The sequence below is a fragment of the Filicampus tigris genome, chromosome 1, assembly GCF_054856515.1.
Source record: "Filicampus tigris isolate MCC_2025a chromosome 1, RoL_Ftig_1.0, whole genome shotgun sequence".
Classification (NCBI taxonomy): domain Eukaryota; kingdom Metazoa; phylum Chordata; class Actinopteri; order Syngnathiformes; family Syngnathidae; genus Filicampus; species Filicampus tigris.
The window spans coordinates 16,233,706-16,259,503 of NC_141217.1; the positions used below are offsets into that span (position 1 = coordinate 16,233,706).

At 40.6% G+C, this 25,798-nt stretch overlaps 3 protein-coding genes across 8 annotated transcripts in view; 2 read left to right on the top strand and 1 right to left on the bottom strand.

The window, feature by feature from the left end:
- The first annotated feature begins 1,844 nt into the window (after positions 1–1,844).
- bltp3a (bridge-like lipid transfer protein family member 3A) lies at positions 1,845–16,874 on the top strand. The gene is made up of 21 exons (XM_086013392.1): positions 1,845–2,086; positions 3,576–3,738; positions 4,397–4,435; positions 4,613–4,704; positions 4,770–4,959; positions 5,613–5,753; positions 6,002–6,172; positions 6,447–6,627; positions 6,706–6,792; positions 7,317–7,487; positions 8,188–8,333; positions 9,640–9,781; positions 9,870–10,063; positions 10,149–11,380; positions 11,485–11,669; positions 12,397–12,527; positions 12,626–12,776; positions 12,869–13,125; positions 13,253–13,361; positions 13,513–13,565; positions 14,624–16,874. Exons 1-21 carry the CDS (start codon positions 2,043–2,045, stop codon positions 14,738–14,740), a joined length of 3,996 nt encoding a protein of 1,331 aa, XP_085869518.1. The 5' UTR covers positions 1,845–2,042; the 3' UTR covers positions 14,741–16,874.
- On the bottom strand, positions 14,977–19,217 carry taf11 (TAF11 RNA polymerase II, TATA box binding protein (TBP)-associated factor). Of its 2 annotated transcripts, none has more exons than XM_086013962.1 (6): positions 18,967–19,217; positions 18,458–18,665; positions 18,256–18,383; positions 18,093–18,180; positions 17,506–17,602; positions 14,977–17,426 (listed from the first exon to the last, which is right to left on the bottom strand). In XM_086013962.1, exons 2-6 carry the CDS (start codon positions 18,632–18,634, stop codon positions 17,296–17,298), a joined length of 621 nt encoding a protein of 206 aa, XP_085870088.1. In that variant the 5' UTR covers positions 18,635–18,665; positions 18,967–19,217; the 3' UTR covers positions 14,977–17,295. The 2 variants fall into 2 exon arrangements, with proteins under 2 accessions (XP_085870088.1, XP_085870013.1); XM_086013887.1 differs by having other exon boundaries at positions 18,458–18,678.
- Positions 19,218–19,686: 469 nt separating this feature from the next.
- anks1aa (ankyrin repeat and sterile alpha motif domain containing 1Aa) overlaps positions 19,687–25,798 on the top strand; it is a 58,617-nt gene continuing 52,505 nt past the window's right edge. For all 5 annotated transcript variants that reach the window (XM_086013523.1, XM_086013535.1, XM_086013579.1 and 2 more), the window contains exon 1: positions 19,687–20,406. In XM_086013523.1, coding sequence (XP_085869649.1) covers positions 20,228–20,406 — 179 coding nt within the window. In that variant the 5' untranslated portion in view covers positions 19,687–20,227. The remainder of the gene's footprint in view (positions 20,407–25,798) is intronic.

The window sequence follows — 25,798 nt, forward strand, 5'->3', positions numbered from 1 at the left end:
CACAAATAAGATTGCATTTTCTTTTAGGCTGGCAATAAGATACAAAAACATTGTGGAAAAGCTGCCATTGCAGGCTAAAGATGAGAACAGACTATTCGAAGACACTTGTCTTTCAGGACACCAGACACTGAGGTCTCCAGTTGTTCATGTGAATCTAATTCACAAATGAGTATTTTGTGCACCCATTATATGTGACTATTTTATGGTCACACATTAACATTTTGTGTCCATGGTTAAAAAAAAAATCTCAAGTAATGTTTGGATCTCCAGTGATGTAAGTGGATCTATTGCTGCCAGCTGTTCTTATTTTATTTTAAGTAAAACAAACAATTGAGGAAATCCTGATGTGAGAAGGTGGTCCATCTCACATTCTCCATCCACAGCATAAAATTGCTTCTTATACCAAAGTGAGTCACCTAAGATCTAAGCTTATTCATATGTATGAAAATTAAATGTTTTTAAAAAAAAATCTTAATATATTCAGAACTCTCCTGATCTCGACTGATCTTACTTAACCATTCCCTTAAAGGGGGGCATGCATTTAAAGTGCACAACGGCCATGAGGTTTAACACAGTGAAGCACAACCCTCAAGATAATGTATTGCAGAATGGAAAACAACAACAAAAAAAGTAAAACATCCTTGTTGCCCCCAAGCTTTTTGCACACAAAACAGAAAGGGTGGGGTTGGAGTGGTTGGCATTTTTTTATCTTAAAATTAAGAGTCAAAATTCTCTGATTTACAGTCAAATGTGAATGAATACATTATGATTTCCTTAGTCCTCCATGAAAGCATACATACATACATACATACATACATACATACATACATACATACATACATACATACATACATACATACTTATTTTTAAAAATCTATTTATTTATTTGGTTAGTGGAGCATACGTGTACGTTATCACTGTTGGAGCCTTCATCATTCAGGCAAGAATTTTGGTCTTTCCCCATGGTTGTAATGTATGCCTGAAAACGTTGGCCAACTGACTTCTTACAAGTTGGAAGACATCTGTGATACTAATTCGACGACACATCAGGGGCGTAGCCATGGGTGCGCATGGGTGTGCACAGGCCCACCCAGATTGACAGACTGCCCACCCAGTGAAATTCATAAAAAAAACGTTTACATTTTTAGTAAATTATGAAATTATTTGTGTTTTATCAAACCTAATATTAAGAATGTGATAATTGTGGTTGTGTAAGAAAGATCCAATAATTTTCTCCAGGTTACATTACAGTTCACGATATCGTCTTCAGGCGCTACAACTGTCGCCGTCTCCTGGTCACTAGGAGAAATGATTTTGGTGACAACTTCCGGGTATCTAAAACTAATACAGTATATGAGCGGTATTTCGAATTGTGTCTCGTGATATATTCTATTTTCGTTTTAGAATTAAAAATTGAACATCAACTTGTTTTTTAGACATTTTCTTACTCGTTCCAGACACCAAACTAGAAAATCAAGCTGTATTTGAATATTGGTATTTTGACATTAAAACGAAAATCAAATAACGAGTAGTTTTTCAATTTTTAATATCTTGTTTCAAACGTAACATCCAATGACCAAAAGAGACACGGACCAGAATGTTTCAAGATGCGTAAAAATTCTAGAACGATACATGAGTGGAAAAAAAGCAACAATTCAACAGGCACAGGTACAGAACGGTTTAATCTCCATCCAACAAACCCACAACATGTCGATGCATTTTTTTCTCTTTTGAACAGGATTTGACGCGGCACATTCAAACGATACAGTGTCTGTAATGGTCACATGATTTTTTTTCTTAAAGCGATACACGCACTATTACGAGATTTCACACTTGTGCACTCAGCACAGTGCTGACGCACTAGTGTTGTTCGTCCCATCACCGTAGCGAGGTACTTACTAGCCTAGCAGCAGCATCGCCATGGCTTTTAAGATACCCCCAACTAGAGATGCGTTCTGTACAGCGCGATTTCCAAGCTAGTAAATGTTGATCTAACTAGACTAGAAACCCATCGGCAAAGATACGGTACGACCACAGCAGAAATGGCTGGGATTATCAAAAAGCAAATTCTGAAACATTTGTCAAGGTAAGTGTCATATAGGTTAGCCCGCTAGCCTTGATGGATGCTGGCGGCGTCAACAATCACTATTAGCTGGCTCGTATCGACACTTAAAAGGACACTTGTTTTTTTTCCCCCCCGAACGTGTTCTAAATTTACAATTGCCGAATATCAGATGAGGAGAGAGATTATATTTGCGCGTAAGCGGTCATGATCTTGCATATTATTTCAGAAACGTAAAAGCCCTTCTTTCTTAAGATCCACAAGCAACTAGAAATTATATTTGCGTTTAAGCAAGCATTATCTTGCATATTCTTTCTGAAACTTGAAAGTCCTTCTTCCCTCTAAGCTTCACAAGCACCTACATGCAAAATTGATTGAATTCATTTTGCTACAATCACTGTCTTTCACTCCGATTATTACACACCAAGACAATGGTTGAATTGTAGTGCTTCAGATTTGCAGATCAGACAGTAGCAGAAAAGCCTAAAATTAAAGGACCGTGACATATTTGACAACTGTCATCTATCCTTAATTTAAACTGCCAACATTAAAATGGGATTTCGGGACATACTTTCTATAACATTTCTTATTAGTTTTAGTCCTAACGTAGACACAAAAGTATTTTTGATGTACAACATCAAATAGTACCATTATTTTAGGATAATGTGGATGTAATAATTGCTTGTGGTTTGGTATTTATTTGAACCCAGTCCAGTATGTAGTCCCATTAGTTATGTCAACACTGATCCTCTTTGTAATTGTTCAGATCAAAGATCAATTTTAGTGCTGTTTAATTTTTAGGCCAACATCTTTCCTCTTTTGTTTTCTAGCGGGATAAAGTCTTTAATGTTTGTACTAATTTTAAGCATGTTAATCTTAATGATAAACGTAAATTACCAGTGCCATTATAGTATAGTAATACTGGTTTTAATTCCAGCAAAGTTTTTTTAAACCCCAAATCTGATATGTCAGTTAGAAAGTAAAGTACACTTGAATCAGATATTAAAGAAAACTCAAACAAACCATAGATTTGTCTAAGTCCATGTGATGTTTGGTGTTGAATGCTCAGATGGATCTGGAAGTCTCAGTGCTGGACTGGTCTATCAGGTCTATCAGGCACATCACGGTGTTACTAACAATGTTAACAGTTTGGCCAAAGTGGAGCAAACTCACAAGACGTAGATGTCAACCACTCCCTAGGCCTCTTGTCTGACATTTTGCCCATTTCTCTGAAATGTCATGATGATTTGTCAGAATTGTGTTTTGTCCGTGAAATGTAAAGATATTCAACAAATGACTGTCCTGTGATTGCTGTATTGTTGCTTTTCCCTACAATTTGTTCTAGCTGTGCTTTTATTTACACATAATTTAGATGTGTGTGTATATAAAATGGGAATGTTTCTTTAGTTGTATTTCTTTTCTGCCTCCTAAATTTATGCCCTCTAAATCTGTGACCTTGTGATATTATCAGATATAAAGTGACTATTGCCTTTGGCCTGGTTCTTCTGCTTAGGTTCACCAAGAATCTGTCCCCAGACAAGATCAACCTGAGTACTTTGAAGGGCGAAGGGCAGCTATCCAACCTTGAGCTGGATGAAGAGGTTCTGCAGAACATGCTTGACCTGCCTACCTGGCTGGCCGTCACACGTGTCTACTGCAACAAAGCCGCCATCAGGGTGAGTCATTTTAAAAACAAGACTAGCTGACAGCTTTGACAGATGAGAGCGCAAACCAGAAACTGCATTTGTTTAACCATTATTTATCAGATAAGGGAACAGATTTACAGGCAGCAGAATATTAAAAAAATGATTGATGAAAATAATCATAAAAATACCTGTTCAACTATTCCCACTTGTTAACTCTTGTAAATATTCATTAAAAAAACAACATTAACACTGTTATTTATTTATATAAAAAGAGGCAGAATCAGAGGAAGGAACATCCCTCATTGTTGTCGAATGCCATGTTGTTAAAGAATTTATGTTACGGCGATGAATTTCCATCTGGTAGTGTAGCACAGTTTTTTTATTTTTTTTATTAAAACAAATATTGAAGAAAAATATTGAATTTAAAGAAACCTGCCTGAATTAATCATAGAACTAACCCCCTTTTTCTTTTTCTTTTTTAATCTCACCGTGATTCGTGAATGCATTTTCTTTTTGTTCTTTATTACTTATCTTCATGACACATTGAGAAGTGCAGGGAATATGCTATCTTGCATGTATCATGCTCTGGGAGCCCTTGTGCCCACTGAATACAAAAGAGTGTCGAAAGCTGTGCAAGGTTTTTTTTCCACAGCCTTGACTTGACTTTGTACTCCTTCTGTCTTTGCAGATACAATGGACCAAATTAAAAACAAGCCCCATCTGCCTGGTAAGAATTTGCCTCTGTGTTGCTATACTTTTCACCTTCACTTCTCTCTTTATATCTCAATCATTCTAGTGTCTACCCTTTTCATTCCATAGGTTGTGTTCTTTATCTTTAATAAATATTTGCCCACAATTCTGCTTTTTACATGCTCAATTTGCTTCCGTTTCATCTTTTGTGCAGTTCCTGGATAAGGTGGAGGTAGAAATGAGGACATGTGAGGAGCCTCGTCCTCCCAATGGCCCCTCTCCTATCGCCATAACAGCAGGGCAGAGGTAAGCCTGCAGGGATGCTGCTGTAAGGGAACACACAGGCTTACATTTGCCGTGACTGTTCACAGCGAGTACGGCTTTGCTGAGAAAGTGGTGGAGGGCATGTCTGTTAGAATCAACTCCATCACCATCAAAGTGCAGGCTCGGGCCTTCCACGCCTCCTTTGAGCTGTGGCAGCTGCAAGGCAACAGCCTCAACCCTAAGTGGCAGCGTAGCGACCTCCGCTTCACCCGCATTACAGACCCAAAGAGAGGAGAGGTACCAGTGCAGCATTTAATCCTGTCCACATTGGTTTTTGTTTAATCTGTCTGCATGTGTGAGTATAGTTTATGTCAAGGCTGATAGAAATATTGATTCAAAATGCTTAAAGAGGAAGTCAACCCAAACATATATTTTTTAAGAATGTTCTATGCACTAGTTGAAACAAGGCAATAAGAGTTAAGCCACCTGTTTTTGTTCCTGTTTTTTTAGCCATCTCTGGGGACGGCCATTTTTTCACTTCTGTCGACTGAAAATGACAACACAATCACTACTGCTCAGAGCTCAGGTAACGACCAATCACGTCTGACCTTTTTTCTGAAGCTGAGCCGTGATTGCTTGTTATTTGAGCCCTGAGTTGTGATGTAATTTTCAGTCGACAGAAGTGACAAAATGGTGATGGCTAAAAACGGGTGGATTAACTCTTATTCCACAAACTCAATATTTATCAGAATGGCTTGTTTCAACTAGTGGGTTTGCATAGAACATATTCTTGAAAAAAATAGGTTTGGGTTGACTTCTACTTTAAGCTGTAGGAACCTTGTAAAGCCTATAAAGCCTATTCACTCAAAGTTTCACCTTCTCTTCCCTATGATGGCTGTCATGTTTGACTGTTGATTGTGTTGCGTACTCTCTGCTATTCTCTGCTTCAGGTGTTGACGTTCAAGGAAATTAACTGGCAGACTTTGCGCATCGAGGCAGATGCCATCGAGAGTGACGACCAGGATTTGGGTAGCACCCCGTTGCGCCTCATCACTAACCAGGGACGCATTCGCATTGCTCTAAAACGCAAAGTGAGACATGATCTACATAATTTGCATTGACCTTCTTGTCAAATAAGTTTTACCTTAGGTTGCATGGAAATATATGTAAAAAAACAAACAAAATAACGTGCTACCGTATTATATTTCTTTCATTCCAAGTGATGTGTATGTGAGGATAAACGCCATCTGTGCACTGTAGTATAGCATGAAAATGCAAGAAAAGTATCTTGTCTGCTGTCCGTGCATTTAGGTCACAAATGCTTCATTGTCCCAACCAGATAAAGGACTGCAACGTGTTGGCCTCCAAGCTGCTTTTTATTTTGGATGACTTGTTGTGGGTGCTGACTGACTCTCAGCTCAAAGCCATCATCCGCTATGCCAAGTCCCTCAGCGAGGCCATGGAGAAGTCAGCTCAGCAGAGGAAGAGCTTGACTGCAGATTCCCTGCAGGTCCTGCCTATTGTGATCTAGTCAATGAAACTCAAATAGAACATTCAAACGCTTGATCGTATTTTTACTCTGAAAACCATATTTTCTGAAAAACATGTTTTGCGAATTACAATTCCCTGTGCTTTTCTTGCACACATCTTAAAAATTGCATTCCTTTATTCAACAGGGCAAACATGTTTATTTCAAATGTGAGCTCTGATTGATAATAGTTGATATTTATTATTATTTTTTTTTTAACGACTGAATAATTACTATGATCACTTTTGTATCGTAGACTGCTCCTCCATCACCTGGGCTCCACAACCTTTGGGCCGAGTCAACACCCGCTAACACCGGCTCACCTAGCAACATGAGTCAGTATTTTGATCGCTTTGATGTGAAGGAATCTTCTTACCACACTTTCATTTCCCGCTTGGACCTACATGTATGCAACGACAATTCCTCAGTAGCTGAAGGTACATGAGACAGACTTATGTTAAAGTACAACGGTCTGTCACTACCGTATTACTCCCACAATTACAATTTCTTGACAGATATAGAAGAACCTCCGGGTTTGCAGGGTGCAATGCAGTTGACCTTCAGGAAGTTGGGCTTTGACTACTATCCTGTTCACAGACCTGGTGAGTGAGACGAACCCTCCTCATTTTGACCTCTATTAATTACTGCCACATACTGATTTGTGAATCAGTCTTCTATGGGATTATACCACTGGCCAATGATGGTATTCTGAGCCAAGAAAATTAAATGTATCATTCTGAATCATTTACATTTAACTATTTGATGTAGTTGTCATTTATCTGATTTATTCATGACCTTCTTCTGGATGACCTAAAAAATAATCTTTAATAACTGCAAAACGGTAGCAGCACAAAATTTGAACAGCACAAAACAGCACAAATTTAACAATTATTCCCCCCATTTTTTGCATGGGGTGGGGGCCAACTTCACGCAGGTCTTCTGGTGCTGTTTTCGGTTCAGTGCACTGCGTTCTCTTTTTTAAAGATGTTCTGAGAAGGCGTGAGTCATCAACTGTAATAATTCCGCTATGGTCCACTTCATTCGTGTTCAGGCCACTCGGTTTGCGTGCAGTAGGCCTAAATTTGGTGGCTACGTTTAACTGCCATTTAGTGCTGCTCCTCCACAGCTGATGGATGTCGACACTGGGAACGCTACAGTGGAGCTATGGAAGCACAGGCGCAGTGGGCGGGCAAACTGCTGCACGACTACCAGAGGAGGGCAGAGTCATTTGGGTTTCCGGGTCCATGTACTGAGGTGTCTGAGCCACGCAACGATTCGCCTGCAAGGACGCCTCGAGGTATGGATGCAGAATTCATTTCACAATTCCACACTGAATGATATACACTACAGTACACTGCACTATTTAGTTGTAGTGCAAAAACTTCTCTTTGGGTAGTTGAATCTAGGGCTGTCACAAATTCTTTTTAGAATTGATTATCCTATCGATTATTCCATTGATTACTTGAGTCGGTATTACTCTCATGCTTCCATACAGGGATCCTAGCGTAAAACTCGCACTGATAACAAGAGTTTTCAGCGATTAAATAACAGAAGTTGCCAGAACAGCGGCAACGAAAGATGGCTGCGCTCTGGCTTCAGCCGTCATATATACGCCCGTGACTGCACCCAGCCGGGTCTCATGAATTCTTGCCATTGAGCTCCACCTCCAGGCCTCGCTTCAATGGGGGGCCCTTGTAACTCCTATCAGGGTGAGGGAAATCGAGGTCTGATTCTTTATCGAAGGTTCAAAGCTGTGCTTTGTCTGGTTTCTCGCCTCAGACCTGTTTGCTCTGGGTGACCTGGGCAACAAGGGCATAATGCCCCAGACAACTTGGTCCCTATGGTCATTAGGACACACAAAACCCCTCCATCATGGTAAGGTGACAGTTTAAGGAGCAGGACTTGAAACAAACGACTTGAAAGGGAAAGAAACTCATGAAAATTTGTATTCAGTTATTTTGATTCTTGTAAACAAGTTGTGCTCTCTCTCAATTCAGATGGAACAACCAGTCCAAAGTCAAATCTCTCTGACAAAGAACAGTCAGCCAAAAACAACTCTAGCATGAGTCCTTCAAGCTCAACACTGAAGAGATTGCGGTCAAGCTGCATGGTGGTCCGGATAGATGACGTTGACATTTACCAGGCAAGATTTTATCACTCTAATTTGATTCACCTGCTTACTGTTGCGCTCTGCAAGCAGTCAGTTATTTGAACAAACTACAAAGTATAGACACGATAAAACAGCTGTGGGTTTTTTGCTTGCAACATAAATGCTTAAGATATTTTTCAGTGACCCAAATGTCCATTTATTAAGGTCGGTCAGGCTACATGCGATAATACTGTAATATTTTAAAAACACATTTCTTTTCATTCAAAACAAATGAACTAAAAAAAAAGTCATTACTATTATGACACAAATTAAATTTAAACATGATCCCGGTCATGAATAATCCAATGCAAATATATCTGTGCATGCGTGCGCAGACACTTCTTGGCACAAAAACTGAACACTCCTCCATTGATATTTCGAATGATACCCTGTGACAATTGTCACAGTCAACAAAGTCCAGCAGAAAGTACAACGTTGCCAGCCTGAGAGAGCTTGCATCAAATAACTTTGTCCTAATGTCAGTCCTGTGAAAAACATGTATGTCCAAATTTGTAATTTTTAAACATTTTCACAATAATGTCGGTAGTTCAGAAAGCCCATTCTCGTAAAAAATAAAGAAAGAAAGAAATAAATGGACATGTTTTTCACAGAACATCAACGATATTTAAATATACTGACATGAAAATATACATGTTTAATAATAAAAGCTGATTTTATCACCACACCAGTATCTGGATTCGTATCGGATTGGGACAAAAGTGTAACGTCCCAGTACAGTATTAGTATCTAAAAGGTTGAAGTACAGAGAATTTATTTGATTTATGCAAGGGATCATGTTTTTTAAAGTATGTTTCAGTTGTTATTTTCAGGGTTATTTAAAGTGGAAATCAACCCAAACACATTTTCAGGTAACGACCAATCGTGACTCAGCTTCAGAAAACAGGTCAGCCGTGATTGGTTGTTACATGAGCCCTGAGCAGTTGTTGTCATTTTAATTTGACACAAAATGACAAAATGGCCGCCCCCAGAGACTAAAAACGGGTGTGTTAACTCTTATTCCACAAACACAGTATTTATCAGAATGCCTTGTGGGCCTGCAAAGAAAACATATTCTTGAAAACAATCTGTTTGGGTTGCCTTCCCCTTTAAAGGAGCTTTTAGTTGCCCTTTAGACAGAGTGAGACCCTCCGGGCGGAATTGTTTTTGGAAGAAAAGATTCAAGTTCTCTTTTCACTCTCTCGCTCTCTTTCTGCCATATTTTTTAGTTATTGGTTGCATTTCCTTAACACAATTTACTAAAAGTCCTCTTATTTTATGTTAAATGTTTCCCCCCATTCAGGTGTCTACAAAGAGCCGTCAACACAAGAAAACTCAGCCTTTGTTGTCATGTAATCGTAAAGTTTTGCATCTGCCAGATAATGTACCAGCAGTTCATCTGCAGTTTACCGAATACTACTTTCCCAACAACCCCAGTTTCTCAGGTAGGTTTTCTTTTTCACTCTGTCTTATTACAGCAAAATCTCTCTTCTGACATTTGAACTGAACAGTGACCTCGTTTTACACTTCCAGTGCCAACCTCGAACCTGTACGGCCAGGTAAATGGCCTCCAGCTGTGTGTTGACCCACAAAGTGTGTTGTGGATTAATCTGTTTTCAAGAGGGCTGCTACATACGCTGGACCAGGTCAAAGCTTTCTACCATTTGCAAGACAGCTGCAAAGCAGACGAGCATGTTGACGTCCGTCTGGATGCAGCTCAGCTCAAGGTGACTTGTGAAGTTAAACAGTGATCATTTTTAAGAAACAAGGCTGAATTGTTATGTGTAATGTTATATATGTTGCTTCCCTCAGGTGGTGATTCCCCTAGATTCTTCTATATTGGACCATCCAGAGCGTCCTCGGTCCCTTTCTGTTAGCATACCTCAGATGGCTTTCAGCAACACCCGCCACTGTCCCCATGGCTCCAGAGCTGACCTCAGCATGACCTGTGACACCTTCGCGAGCTGTTCTTTCTTCCAGCCTCAGCCACCATGTCCTTACCCCAGAGACCGTAGTGCCTTCTGCGCCATACCCTCCATCTTCTTCCAGCACTCTCAAGAGTCGACACCTCCACCCACTATGACAAAACAACTAAGATCCCAAGATGTCTGGTCGCTTAGCCTGTCCCGTGTTGCGCTAGGTTTCGATGGAACTCGAAGACTCCCCAAAGGCAAAACACACCCTTTTGTGGAGCCCTTTGCTATGTCTGTATGGATATGCCAGCCTGCTGCCTGGTTCAGGGGTTCATCACGTTACCCCACCAGCCCTAGCAGAGCCCATCAGCCCCCCTCAGAGCAACTTCCCCACGAAGATACTGCGCTTGCCTGTGTTCACGTCATTGCTCATGTCATCACTCCAGTCAAGATGTGGCTCAACCACTACCAATACGTTGCCTTGCTGAGAATGAAGGATTCCATGGCACGTTTAGGGGTGGAATTAAGTCGGGATCTAAAGGACATGAAGCAGAGTTGTGACCAGAAGTCAAAACCAGCCACAGTTTGTCTCGCCCTGCTTTTGGACTCAGTGGAGCTAGGTCTCCTATTACCACCAGCCAGCACAGAGCCTGAGGAAGAGGTTCCCCATACCCCAGAGACCGACAGCCCCAGTCTAACAGACTCCGACATCTCCCCTACTCATCATTCGACGGATTTGATCCCTGAGGACAGTGGGTTAGAAAACGGTGTGTCCTCCCTCAGCACGGCCCACACTGCATTTGATCACGATGAACAAGACGGTGTGGTGGAGGAGGCCTGTGAGGCTGTTGAAGAAGGACTGGAAGGTGATGCCTTGACCAACCTTGAGGACACCCCAGTCCTGTCACCTCAGCTCTCACCTGTAAACTCCCCTACCCTCTCCCGAGAGCCCTCCACATTCAGCCTGGAGGGAGAACTATCAAGCGCCATCAATGTCACCAAAGATGTGACCAAAGATGCCATCAGTGCCTCGCTGGACTTAACCAAAGGCGCGTTTTCAAAAACAAGAGACGCCTTTAGCATATTGAGTCGTGGATCTGGCATGAGCAAACTGTTCAGTCCGCATGCCAAGTAAGTGCTAGTGCTTTCCTGCTGAGCTAGTGACAAGGCATTTCTGCATCACATGCTTTTATTAGCTTTTGATGCCCTTAATACTTGTCCTTGCACATTCACAGGGAACAAGTCCAACATCCAGAAGAGTCCTCCCCCTCCCTGGTGGCCAGCCTAAGGCATCAAATGATGAAGCAGTCGCCTTCTCAACATTCCTTTGACAGCGCTATCTTGGATGGCAGCCTGCCTGATGAAAGCCAGTCTATGGGCAGTGACATCAGCGACAATTTCGTTGTTCTCATGGAATCAGGTACTGTACCTGGAATGTTTCCATTTTTAACAATATCGCCTAAAGTCTGCCGCACACAGAGTGATGTGTCTGAACCCAACTGAACTGTAGCACCGCACTGTGCGGGGTTCCACAACTAGTTTTCAGGAGTGACTTAGTGTCGGGAACTTGTTTCCCCGCAATTCAACATTTGTATCACCATTGACAGCCAGTTAAAAATGCCATGTTGTATCTTGTGAGCATTCACAATGAAAATATATGTACAATATACATAACCCATTGGTACATATGAAATTGTAAATATGGTTAAGTGCTGTTGCAAAACGTAACACACAGAGCTGGGCATTATACTAAAAATTGAGCTTCCGTTATTTATCATCCGTCTGCAGCGTGGGTACCTTTCCGTTGTCCGTCATTCCCCTTTTTATCCGGGGGGGAAAAATAGTAACGGTCTTTAGGCCGGTCCGCCTCTAATTTTACCATCCGTCGGAGCTGACCACCACTAAGTCATGGGGGTGCAGTACTACTGATTAGAAAATGAAGCTTCATGAAGCACTTGTGATATTTTTTACTCCTCTAGATGGTGCTCTTAGTTTGAAGATAAAGGCTAGTGCAAAGCCAGTCCTAATTACCACAGCATGCTAAAACGACCCTGACATTTTTGCGAGCGCATTCAAGTTTGCCCCCATTAGTGCATGTCAAAACCTTTTGTAAATCAGGTCTTCAGAGTGTTGTTTGACGTTTCCAGAATCCGGTGTAGATTCTGCGCGTGTCAGTGTCAATCCTTCAGGCAGCCCTGGTCTTGGCACCGAAGGAGGGTCATCAGCTGATCTCAGCAGCTCCCTGTCACTCAGTACAGAGGATGTATCAGCAGATAAGGTAGGTTCTTATATTTGGGAAATATTTTTATGGAGTTGCTGAACAGATTTTATTTTCACAATTATTCATGCCTGTCCTTTTTTGTACGGTCCGTATAGTCCTCTGTATTGTTACTGATTCTGAATGGGACATCCTGCACTATGGAAATAAAGGGAGAGGACCAAGTTATTGCTGTACAAGCCCAGAATCTGAGCTCAGTACAGATGGGTAACGTCAGGGTTTTTGACCTGTTGGCCGGTCTCATTCAAGGTAACTTGAACCGCTAACAACATTCGTGCTTTCTAGTAAGTTGGTTAGTGACTACATTTCTCTACCTTGCCCACATCTTTTCCTTTGTGCAGCTCCTGACCACAAGCAGAATGGACACGGTAGCAGGGGCTCTCCTGCTGTGTGTATGCGAGCAGAAAGCGGTCAATCTGCAGCACGACACTCTGAAACGAGCGAGTCTTTGGGACTGCTGGATGTGAGAGTGCAAGACTGTCACGTTGAGCTGTTAACCTCCACCATAGCAAACATCGGGCCTTTTCTGGAGGATGAATTTAGTGTGGATGGTCAGCCAATAAACGTACACTTCAGCAATGTAACCGTTACTATTAAGGTGGGCCATTGAAGTCATTTTTAATTTAGAAATGTTTCCGCATGCTACATGAACACAATTCAAATGAAAAGGCTGTAAAGCTTTTTTTTTTTTTTTGAGTGTCGCTCTCTTGTTTTCGTTCCAATAGGATGATAGCCCAAGAATTTACCCAACAGCTCCTCAGCCAACCTCAGCCACATTTGTTGTAGATCAACTGCTGCTTGAGCGCAGTGATGACGGCATCATGAGGGTCAAAGGTTGGCATAACATGGTTTTAATCTTTAAATGTTGGTTACTGTGGCACATGTTTTGAAGTTTGTGTGTGTGCGTGTGTGTGTGTGTGGGTGTAGCCATTTATCCAAAATTCTTATGTTTTTTTTTTTTTGTTTGTTTCAAAATATATTGTAGCTGAGGTTCTGGACAGTCCAATCTATTCCTGCTCTGGTAAACAGCAGAGTGAGGTAAGTGATCTCCGTGCTTGCACAACTATACATTTGTTAGACTCGTGAAATCTAATGAGGTCTAAACAAAAATTAATCCGTTAGATGCCCAGTTGTATTTATTGTTTTCTTTATAGTAGTTGTCATTTGTAGAGGTGTAGAACTGTCATTTTGTCATTTGAAAAAGTCATGCATAACCGTTTCTTACTATGTTTTTTAAAAAACATTTCATAATAGTTATTCCTATCTTGTAAACACTGCTGTGTCATGTGCGCTGTTGCAATGCCTGAATTCCCCTCGGGATGATAAAAGAATTATCTTATCATGCATTTTTGAAACTGATTCAGTTTCTTTTTCTGTCATTGTTTTTCAAAGTAAAAGATAATTTCATTAAACACAATAGATAAATCTGTCTGCTTTCATGACCTATTACAGAAATCACGGTTATGTTTGAGAGGCTAAAATTAGAGGATTCTGAGAATTTGAAGATACACTATAGTACTAAAGGATTACTTGATTATTAAAATAGTTGTTGAGTAATTCATTAATTTTGACTCCTCTAATTGTAAGCCACCATAACAGTTTGAACATTACCACTCTGCTTAAATATTGGGGAAAAATAACATTTGAATAAGGATTTAATCACTTAACAAATGACAAAAAATTGTACCAACATTTTTTGAAAAGAAACCATTCCAAAAGATGAAATGTGAATATATTGTACTTAAACTTAAATACAACAGAACTTTAGTAACAACTTTGCTGCAGTGAATGTAAAAAGAAAAGTTTAAGGCAATTTAATTTCATTTGATTTAATTTAGTGATTCTGTCACATACCACTAGAGGGAGCCCGCATGTGCCCACCAATAGGTGGTAATCGTACCACACTTTGAAGACCACTGCGCTAGTGTGATGAAAACATTTTTTTTGTTGGTTTTTTTTTTTAAAGTTTTTAGTTTCTTTCCCTCTAGTCTGATTCACCATAGAAAAATGCCTCTAGACTAGTTTGCTTGCAGCATCCTGTCATATACAGACCATGTATTATGCCACAAATTGATCTAATAATGCTGCCATTACAGAGGCAAAGCCTGCAGTCCAAGCTTTCTGATGCCCAGATGGCCCTCACACAGGCCCTCAGTGACCGAGATCGCCTCCTTCTGGAGATAAAGAAGTATGACCCTGAGTTCACACTCTGAGCCTTTCAACCATCATGCCTTGGTGGTGATCATGTGGAAGAACACCGTCAAAAGGTCACGTCTGGAAAGTCAAGATGATCACATGATGACGACTAAATTGCTGCAGTTATTAAAGGGGAACATGGTCCAATAACTGGTACTGTTTGTTTGGTAATTATATGGACAATGACACTTTTTCTTTTGCAGAATGCAGACTCAGTGGATTTGAAATAAAAATGTGCGTTTCAAATCGCGACTTTCAGCTTTAATTTATTTATTTTTTTTAATGATTACAGGAATTACAACCATTTTGTGCACAATAAATCACTTAAAATGCCTTTCCCCGAAGGTCAGTGAAGGCCACAAGACTCAAAATCTGTCCAAATACAGATTACAGTTTTGAATTGATTAATTTTAAATACATCATGACGGTCCATAGAGCCAATACATTGTTTTTGAATATGTCAATGTCCAAATAATTCCAGATCTTGCGAAGTACATTACGACTGTACCCTTACCAGTGAATCAGGTGTTTTCTGCCCACATTAGCATGTACAGTAAACTCATTGTGTGTTTTTGTATTTGTTACACACGCAGCATGCTAAGTTAGATACCATCAGGCTTTCAATTCTTTCTACTTCATAGGTTGTGGTATGGATATTCAAGCGTGATTGCGTGTGAAATACAAATAAGCGCAAAACTTGGTACTGTACATTGTAATTATACAAAACCCCTGTATTTATTTATAAAATTGTGATGTAGCATAGTAGTCTCACATGTTGTATACAAGTTGTGAAATGTTAAGAAAACAAGTAACTTTTTGAAGCATAAAAACGTATTGGCATATGCAAGTCAAAGTTCACCTTGTTGCCATCTTATCAGTTGTTTTATTTCAGTACAGTGTTGAGGTTATGCAATGTATTTCGTTTAGAATCCAACGCCTTTGTAGCTTGTAAGGGAACAAGCTGCTATTATTACCTGTGGACACCGACAGTGACCACACCAACATGCCCGTTTGTTTACTTGTGTGTGCATAAGACATCAAAGCAATTTTATGGTTCACTATTACTGCACAGTATTTTGGAACCATATTCAAAGATGTCTCTGTGGTACTAATTATGCATGCTAATGCAGTGTGTCACGTAAAGCACTTTTCTGAACATTTAATGTTACTGTGAAATAGAATTGATGTATTAGACCAAATGCTTGCATTTTCTATCTAATGCAGAATAATGTAGCCGTTCAATATAACACTGCACAGTATGTTGTTCATTACATGAATGCTTTATTTAAAATGTTTCTCTATCTTGTCAAATGTGGTGTGGTAGTTTGCCTTTAGAGGCACTCAATTTACTGACCTCTCGGGTCACCTCATCTTAGTGCATGAGGTAGACCTCTTGCAGTTGTAAATAGTGATGGGAAAATGAAGCTTAATGAGGTACTTGTGATAATTTTTGCCTCATCTTGATAGCACTCTTAGTTCAAAGATTGCAGGGAAATTTAATACCAAGAGCACCATCTAGAGAAGTAAAAAAATATCACAAGTGCTTCATGAAGCTTCATTTTCCCATCACTAGTTGTAACTCGCCAATGCACTCATTTCAAGGTTATCCTGTTGCCTTCGAGGAATGTTAAATTTCTAAGCAATATCGCCTCTCATCAACCAAAATCAAGAAAAAAAAACAGGTGTGGAATTTTATTTACTCCTCTATTTGTGATTAAATCAAGTGTGACAGCTTCTTGGTCTGCATTTTATGTAGCAGGCAATCGAGCACTAGAGTTTCACCTGCTCGTAACTTGATCAACTCCACATCTCTGCCCTTCAAAGCAAGTGTGTGGTAAAGAAACGGGACGGCCAGTAAATCAAAGTGTCTTGTGTTTTGGCTTGAATGCATGCACTTATGTGTAATAGTGTTGTGTTTGCACTTGTGCAAGTAAAATCACTGGATTTTTCACTCATTTTAAAAAACTATAAAAATGGCAGGTGAGAACTTCCATTTGATGCAAGTGTTTTGAACCCTGTGGACAGTACTTGTGTAGAATATTGAAATTTATGTCTTTATCACTTAAGACTAATAAGAAATTGGTTCTGTGAACCAGTAGTGAGTGTAAAGTATTTTAACAGAATAAATGAACACTTGCTAAACACATTGAATTTGTGTTTCTGTGGTCCATTATTGCACCCACCTGCTGGCTCAACAGTCAAGAGCCCATTAGTTCATAGTGGATATTGCAATTAATATTTAAAACCTTCAGTAAAAAGGCCAAACAGTAATACTATTTTCAATCATTAAATTCACTGTATTTACAACCATACTTTCATATGACTTGAACTAAATGTTGCATCAAACATTTACACGGACAGTTTGGCAAACATGAGGGGTGCTGCTTCTGTTTCAAAGTCCTTGATCAGATGCAGATGAAAATTTCTTCAGCAGTATGCACAATGATCGAAATGTCTGGTCTGCACAACAAGTAGTCTGTCCATTGACATAACTTTTCCTTGGAGCAATGCCGCCGCTTTCCTAGTAAGGCCAGTGTGGTCATCATCGACATGTAGTTTGAGGGGGCCCTCCTCAGTGAAACAGAATGTTTTTGTACTTAGTGTTGGGAATCTGATGGCGGCTCTTCAGCCTCCTCACCGCCTCCCTCATGTGTTTGGGCTGAAGAGGTGGCGTGTCTCCCCACTTCTCACAAACATCCAGTGCTGTGAAAACCCAAATTATTTATTACTAATTATTTATTTACAGGAAACTCAAGTCTAGCCGAGTGTGTTACATTTTTACCTTCCTCAACTATTTCCCCAGCAAAAACTTTGGAGATACCAGACATGGCGATAACCACATTCTGGGACACAGAGGAGCCTGTTATGGACTGGATCAGCTACAAAACAAAGCACAAAATTACACATCAAGGTGATTGATTGGGAGTATCAATTACATTAACGCTGTGATTCCCAACCACTACTGGGGCACATCATTGTGTCATGATGGATCAACAGGTGTGCCATGGATAAACACCAAACTTAAAATAAATAAAATATTTATTTACTACAAATAATTTGGTTAATCCACAGTATCTATGACAGTAATGTATGGTATAATTAACCTGTGTATCCACCTGTTCCCATTCAAACAACATAAGACGTGGCTTCCTGTTTAGTATATCAGCATAGTGTCACACTAAAAAAGACTCAAGACTTCAAATTAAGTACATTTAGGACTAAATTCAAACAATGTCATTATTTCAGCATATATACTGTTTGTGAGTTTTGTTTGGTGCCGTGCCAATTGATATTTTTCAAATGCAAAATATGTGCCTTTGCTCAAAGTTTTGGAAACACTGCACTAACCAATAGTAAGGAACCTCATACCCTTTTAATAGCAGCCTTAGGGAAGGCAGAACGCCTGTACATTTCATAACGATTCAGCTGGTCTTCAGAGAAAGACGACACCAAAACCCTTAAAAAACACAGGAAGAAATTTGTTAATGGAAATATAATGAATACGGTTTGTGTTCGGTTTAAAATAACTTACTGCATCTTTTGTATTTCGTCCTCATCAACCTTCTGCTTCTTCTCCTTTTTCTTTTCTGGTTCCACCTTCAGTCTTTTAGATGCAGGCTGACCCGAAGTCCCTTCCTCCTCATCGTCTGCTGCTGGTTCCTTCACACGGGAAAATAAAACAGTGGGCAAATATTAATAGCCAATACATAGGCCTATTCTTGAAATTTACTTACAGATGCATCGCCCTGTTTGTGCTGGTCTTGTGAAGAAGACTCCTTTGGTTCATCTACAGGCTTTTCCGGAGCAGGAGACGTTGTTTCCTCGGTCGCCTTAGCTTGAGGCTGCTCATTTCGGTCGGCTGCTGAGCTCTCAAGTGTGCCCTCGGTTTTGATCCGTGCAGGATCCGCCATTATCACCCAATCACAATGACAGATTCAGACTCTGCAGGATCAGACTGCAAGAATTAACATTGGTCTGTCTGTCCATTACTACAACCCGTATTCGCATTTATTGAAGTTCTGAAAGTGAACAAACATTTAGTTTCAAACTAAAGGTTGTTTAACACATGTAGTCCTATTCGTAATATTGCTAACGTTACGGAAACACAGTTACAGGGTTGGGGGAAGAAGACTGGACAAATTAATCCACGTAAGGGGTATTTTGTTTAAAAGTGGGTATTATGTGTCTAAATGCAGGCAATGTTTGTTGGCTGGCTAAATAAACTTAAGCAATAATCGCTTACCTTCACCGGAGTCCGACCGGCGTCAACAAACAGCAGCTAAGCTAATAAACGTTCGTGTTAACCGGTAACTGTCAAGTAAACACGGCATGGGACAAACGTTTCCCTTAAAATCGAACAATTTTATCCTCAAATTATGCTAGCGACGTTCTGATTTGGAGAAAATAAACCTTAAAAGAAGAGTCAGGCAACTGGCTGGCGCGTAACGTTAGTTCCGGTTCCTGTTTGTATAACCTTTATTAACAACGTAATTCACAACACAGGCTTTAAACCTCAAACCTTTATTGATAAAAATATATATATTTTTTTATTGTTATTGGCACACGATTTTTATGCCTTTTAATTTTAAAGTTAGTTCTTAAATTTTGAATGCATCGTGGTTGAATGTAAAAAAAGAAAAGAAAAAGCCTGTTGTAAATATGTATCAATTTCCATATACTATTGGTAAGTATGAATTAAGTATGACGAGACAAAAATCGAATACGATTGCAATGATAAAAAAGCTACATTTAAAGAGAGAACGTTTTACAACACTATTTAAAAATGGCGATACTAATATATTTATAAAGCATGGCGCCCCTCTTTTTGTTTTTTAACACAAAACGTCTTATTAAACTAATAACAGCAAACGCCGCTTACTGTTACCGTTCACTCACTGTCACCCGATGAGCTGTTGTGAAACGTTCCTGTTCACGCCCACTTAGGCAATTTGACAGGTTGAACGCAAAAAAAGGGTCACGGGTTTACACGAATGACATTCTCTAGTTATTTTTTTATCAATTCCGTTCATTAAATATAACATAATTGAAATGAGATTAGTGAACACTCGGAGGTGACGGGGCCCGTGTCTTTGCCCACTTTTGTTTGTGGCACCATCTTGCTGGAATTTCCAGTATCGAGTAGCTCAGGGAAGGGTGTGTGTTGCGTCCGAGGCCGTGCGTCTGAGTCTGCCTGCGGGGGGCTCGGCTTGGAGATGCAGCAAGAGGGAGCAGTTTCGAGGAAGTGACGGACGCCGCTCAGGGGACTGGCCAGAGGAAGTTTGCTCCATGGTGGTGCCGTGCGCCGCAGCGAAACTTTTCCCCTTTTCGGCGCCAGCAGCGACGCCGTGGAGCGGGCGGACGGATAGATAAAGCGGCGGAGGCAGTTTTTTGTTCCCGCACAATTGAGGAATACTAAGTTGAGATCGGGAGGGAAAGGAGGGCTGTCGCTGAGGAATTTCACAGGCAAAGACCGTCCTTCTCCTTTGGTTTTTAACGCATCCACCATGGGGAAGGAGCAGGAGCTCCTCGAAGCGGCGCGCACGGGGAACCTGGCCGCGGTGGAGAAGCTTTTATCCGGGAAACGACCGTCGGCTGGCACGGGCAGCGGGTCGTATGGAACTGCTGGAAGTGCCAACAGCGGCAGCCACACTGCCTCCTCGCATCCGCTTTCCAGTCTGCTCAGGTAGGCTCCATGAGGGAAGGAGGCGCTGTTAACTGAGCGGTCCCTGCAGTGCTTCTCAGTCAAATCTTAGCCCGGCCTACTCTGTTTTATTATGTTCACTAATCACGTCTGCTAACGCTAACTTGTTTTATTTTTTTCTTTGGAAATGAAACATTGTCAAATCCAGCCGAGTGTGGGCGCATGCTTCTTTGTTAGCTCCAAGCCAGTTGTACTGTAATGTGCACAAACCGCTGGCGGGCTATCATGCAGCTACATATCAATTACAAAATAGTACACGCTGTTTAAAAAAAAATACAATAAAAAAAAGACTGGTAGGCATTATACTCTCACTGGTGAATATGAAGTAGCAAAGCAGCCCAACTTTCTTCTAACCAGGCAAATGTGTGGGGAAAGCTCGTGTATAATTGTCTGTGTGCGTGCGCGCGTGTGTTGACTGACTTCAGCTGCTTGGAAAGCTGTTGTGGCAGAGGTCGCAAGAAGGGTGATTCCTCAGTGAGGTAAACGTTTGATGAGGTTTTAGCCACCATCCTGAGGATTTTGTCCTGCTGCTGACTTTAATGACGTTTATTTCGATACAAACTCTAGTCTATCAAGTCTGTACATGCCATCTACAGTCTGCTTGCCTGCCAGGAAGTCTGTCTTACTACAAGTGCTTGGTATACAGCCGTAAATGGATGAGATTGCTATAGCCATTGGTTATGTGCCAGAATATCAAGTTCTAGCGTATCATTTTGAGGCTGTTTGTTTTTGCCAAATTCTTCCCATTAACTGAAATATTGGTGAGCCAACAGAGCATGGGCTACATGAACTTGTTCTATGTGTGAGTCTTTTATCCACTCGTTAATACTGTACAGAATAATCAATTAATCAGTCTACCAAAGTAATTTTGGCTACGATGCATCATCATCGAATGCGGATAAACATCTGTCAGACAAAGCATCCCAGCCAAATTGATCTGAAGTATTACTGTAAAATCAGAAGTGATAAGTCGGGCTACTGCAGTGTAGCGCACTCAAGTTTAATCACATTAAAACCTTCTAATCAGAAATCCAACTCGGAGACATAGCTGTTGAGGCTGAGTGCCTTACTACCATTGGAGTCTGTCATGTCACCTCCTCAGACAGATTAATGGGAACACTGTCAAATTAGTTTTCTCAGAATTGTTTCTGTATTCCAGTAGTTAAGGACATCATAGTGAAACACAACATTCAGTAGAGTATGGTCTGACATTTTACTCAGTTTGTGTAGTAAGGTGGCCTACAGTGTGTGTCAAACTCATGGCCCGGGGGCCAGATCCGTCCCGCCACATCATTTTATGTGGCCCGCGAAAAGCAAATTATGCGCATCAATTTTATGTCTACTTGCTAAAATACCAAAATTGCAATTTGTCATCACTTATAAAACGTTGAGATATTGCAATTATTTTTAGTGTTACTAATGTCCCTTTTAACATAAATGTAATAATATTTGACCAAACAGTTTTACTAGCCTCCAATTACAATATTAGTTATTCATCAGTTTGTTGTGTACATCGCTGTGTGTACATCTTTTTTTCACAAATCAATACTATCGGTCAGTCCATGTATGTTATTTTTACAATTTTTTCACCAATCTAAAGTGTCAAAAATGGCTTCTTTGTTGATGCAATGTCAATGGTTGAACAAACATGCTGTTTTTGGGGTCTCCTAAAATGATGATTTTGGAATTACAAGAATTCCACCCAACACTAGCGATATGTAATATGAGGCGATCATATATTGATTTGGGTTCACAGTCATAACGACCCTCTGAAGGACACCAAAAATGTGTTTGACATCCCTAGCCTACAGTATATTACATTCCTTCTGCACGCTCCTTTATCATTATTAGATATATGACTTATATATTAGATAGATATATATTAGATATTAGCAGAGGTGGGCATTTTACTAAAATTTGGTCCGTTTATCGCCATCCATCTGCAGCTTGGGTACCAATCCGCCGTATGTCTGTCTGCCTTTTGTCAAGCTGTACTAAATAGTAATCGCCTATTGCCTATCACCACGGCCGACTAAATGCGGCCCCTTTTAGGACCCAGTCGTTGACGAAAAGACTACATAGACGGACAAAAATGCACTTCTGCCTATGCTTAGTCCGTCTATTTTTATAAGTTTCCTGTCTATTGTTTATCGCCTACAAAATGGGTGTCCGTCATAGGTGGACAGACTGACTGGTCCATCGACTAGGCGGAATGCCCAGCTCTGGATATTAGATCAGTCGCAATCTCATGAGGCAAGTTTCAGATTCATTGGATTTTGTCCAAAATAATGAAGCTATAGCCAATGAGTCTATTAACGATCTAACGGGAATCATTATTATTGTTTAACGCTGTCTGACGTGTGTTTTCACTGGCCTTTGGCGTTCTTGCTTTGGAATGGGGCACACGTCAAGACCTGCAGTGTTGTTATAAGCATGCAGTTGTGCAGCTAGGCTCTGCGGAATGTCAGCTTTCCCAGGAGGCCTCACCCCACAGGTTGCCATGGGACAGGCACCGACCCCGGCGTGTTTAATGATGCCCTGACCCTAAACATTTGTGCCATTAAAATCAAAAGGAGGTGGACAGGGCTTCTTCAAGTTGCAAGGTCACGGCCTTTAAATTGGCTGCATGTGGTGCAAGATATTTAAAGCAGCAATGCCATAATAAGCAGTAATGCCTCCAAAGGCCGCATCATCATAGCAATACAAAAATTGATGAATTCCATAAAGTGTCTTAAAAAAACAAGGTATTTTTGTATCTAACAAGAACATGATTGCGTAATTTTGTAATCCCGTTACAAATCAAATTCCCTTGAATGACAATGAGGTTAATGTATTAATCAAACCAGTTTATCAATTCAATTATTGTTTATGACAGAAACTGAATATAAAGGTATTGGGATAATAAGTGCTCCTACTTTGATAGATATCTTTCAATAATATGTAATGTGAACACAGTCCGTATGGTAACAACCAGTCTACTCTAGGCGCAAAGAATTTGAGACTGAACCAGCAGCACCTCTGCTGGTTACAGCCAAGTAATGCATGCCACTTACACTCAATTTCTTCAAGAAGCGATTAATCAGTTCCACTCAACTGGCAGAATTCCAATGGATACATTTTTTAAGTAATCAACTATTATACCTTCACTGTGTGTTTGTAAGAACTTTATAGGACTAATCCCAATAATTTTCTGGTCCACTTTGTAAAAACATAAGCCGTGGCTGTGAGTGAACTGGAGGTAAAATGAAATACCTGGCAAGAAAAGCAAACACTCTGCCCATTGAGAGGGAAATTAACCAAGCAATGCTGGGAGAGCTGGACGGACACCCTGAGAGCTTAGCCAGATGAGGGCTTGTCCCGTAGCTTCACAGCCACATCCTTTGTCCAGCCGACAAAGCTTTGCAGGATAGCTTTTCATATTCATATAAGACCGTTTGGGGGGGGGTTTCTCGCCTGTTTTGGTCTTACAAAGAAAACTGAGCTGTCTTCTGGCTAAGAACTAGACCACCTATTTAGAGTGTCCTCCTCATTAGACTCCCTGTTGGCCAATAGAAGTCTGCAGTATTTTGGGACAGGATCAGCTGCAAAAGGTTCTCTGGATCCATACTGTTGATTGTCTTGCAGGGTCACTCTTCATAAGTGTTATGATGATTTGGTTTGCATTTTAATTTTGGCTGGGCTCTGCTCCAGACGCTTCCATCCCATTACGTCCGCTATTTCTGGCTCGTCCTAAGCTGTCAGAATGGAGTCACCTTTAAAAAACATGTGCTGAATAAGAACTAATGCAGTCTGCTTTTAAAGAAAAGAAAACATTAACCCCAAAGTAGCTCTCTTGGGAAGAGTGTATATACGCACGTATTGGTGCAGTTTGAATGTGGACAGAGCAGTGTGTCAAACTGTCAATGCACACCTCCCTGCAGAAAACGGACAGCCTCTTTCATTGTAGCATATACAAATCACCCAAACTTTGAGTTCCAAGTTACCCTACAGCACTGCACTGCATTGTTCATTCTGAGGTAAATGTGGAGTTGGCGAGCGGCAAGCTTGCCAGTCACATTACATCAATTCTAACCTGTGAACTCGTAGAAACCGTGTCTGGTTCAACCTCGGCGGCAGCGTGCGTCCCTGGGAAATCCGACACTACTATGTTAGCATTCCGGGAGCATCTGAGTTTGGGATGAGCCGCTCGGCGTGTGACGTTTACGGCCTGTGTTTGTGTAGCCTGAGAACAAGACACCTCATAACAGTGATGCATTCCTCATATGTGTGAAGGAGGAGTTGAAAGTGGTTACAACTGTGTTCTTACATGTGGATTGTAGCCTTGAATGCTGAAAACTAACGTACACAAATATTATGTAGTTGTTAGATAAACCACACCCCTAACCAGAGGGAATGTGGAGTAAACAGATGCCGGGATCTAGGGCTGCACAATATTGGAAATTGGTATTGAATATTATGATACCGATATTAAAGCGATATTTAACACGCACCTAAAGAAATTACATTTTTATTATCTACTGAAAGAGAGAGAAATACATTTTTCATGCATTGAAATAAGCAGGTTCACAAATTTTGTTTGTGTGGTGAATGAAAAGGGGACATAAAACTTGAGTAATCCCTTGTGTGCTTGTTACTGTGAACTCCAGTTCACTTCCGCATTGAAAATCTTGCAATAACAATTAGACGAAAGGAAAACATAAGAACTCTTAGAGTTGTGTTTTTTTTTTTGTGGAAGATGCATTGAGATATGGGCCAAACTTGTGCGGACATGTGCAGGCCCTCTAGATACCCATTAGTGGTCCAGACATGGGGCTTGTGTGGTCCTGTGGATGGCGTCTCCCTCCATCTCCCACTCTTCCACTCTCAGCCGTCGTCCCGCCCACCTGCTGGGTGCACAGCCACACTCCTGTCCATAACCACACTTCAAACATGTGACACTCACACATAGTTATGGCACTTGCTTTGCAGGACGCAAATTGCTTTCTTTGCAAGAGGTTCACTTAACGCATCTATTTTGCCATATAAAAGAAGTCAAACGTTTTCTGGAATGGAACAGCCTGAGGTTGACTTAGCAAACAGATTTATTTGACTCATCAGAAAATGTATATTATATATGATATAAGAAACTCAAAATGATGCTTTGGATGATGAACAAATAGATTTTTTTTTAATGTATTTTTTGCAATAAGCAAGCATTTGCAAATGTGTAGCAATTACCAAGATCGAATTGCATGTCATTCAAATTTAAGCAAAACACTTGATAGACGTTGCTGGAAGTCACATTTTCTGTGTTTGGGGAAATGCCAGCAAGAAAATATCCTGTTATTTAGTGTGTGTGTGTGTGTGTTTTATTAGCTTGCCATCCTTCTTTTCT

What these genes read in the sequence shown, in the direction of transcription:
- bltp3a (XM_086013392.1), top strand. Translation starts at nt 2,043, where the DNA reads ATGGCTGGGATTATCAAAAAGCAAATTCTGAAACATTTGTCAAG. An exon ending in TGACTGCAGATTCCCTGCAG is followed by an intron (nt 6,173 to 6,446) that starts GTCCTGCCTATT and finishes TTTGTATCGTAG; the next exon opens with ACTGCTCCTCCATCACCTGG. An exon ending in CAACAACCCCAGTTTCTCAG is followed by an intron (nt 9,782 to 9,869) that starts GTAGGTTTTCTT and finishes TTACACTTCCAG; the next exon opens with TGCCAACCTCGAACCTGTAC.
- taf11 (XM_086013962.1), bottom strand. Translation starts at nt 18,634, where the DNA reads ATGGCGGATCCTGCACGGATCAAAACCGAGGGCACACTTGAGAGCTCA. An exon ending in ACAAACAGGGCGATGCATCT is followed by an intron (nt 18,384 to 18,457) that starts GTAAGTAAATTT and finishes TCCCGTGTGAAG; the next exon opens with GAACCAGCAGCAGACGATGA. An exon ending in CTAAGGCTGCTATTAAAAGG is followed by an intron (nt 17,603 to 18,092) that starts GTATGAGGTTCC and finishes TTTGTTTTGTAG; the next exon opens with CTGATCCAGTCCATAACAGG.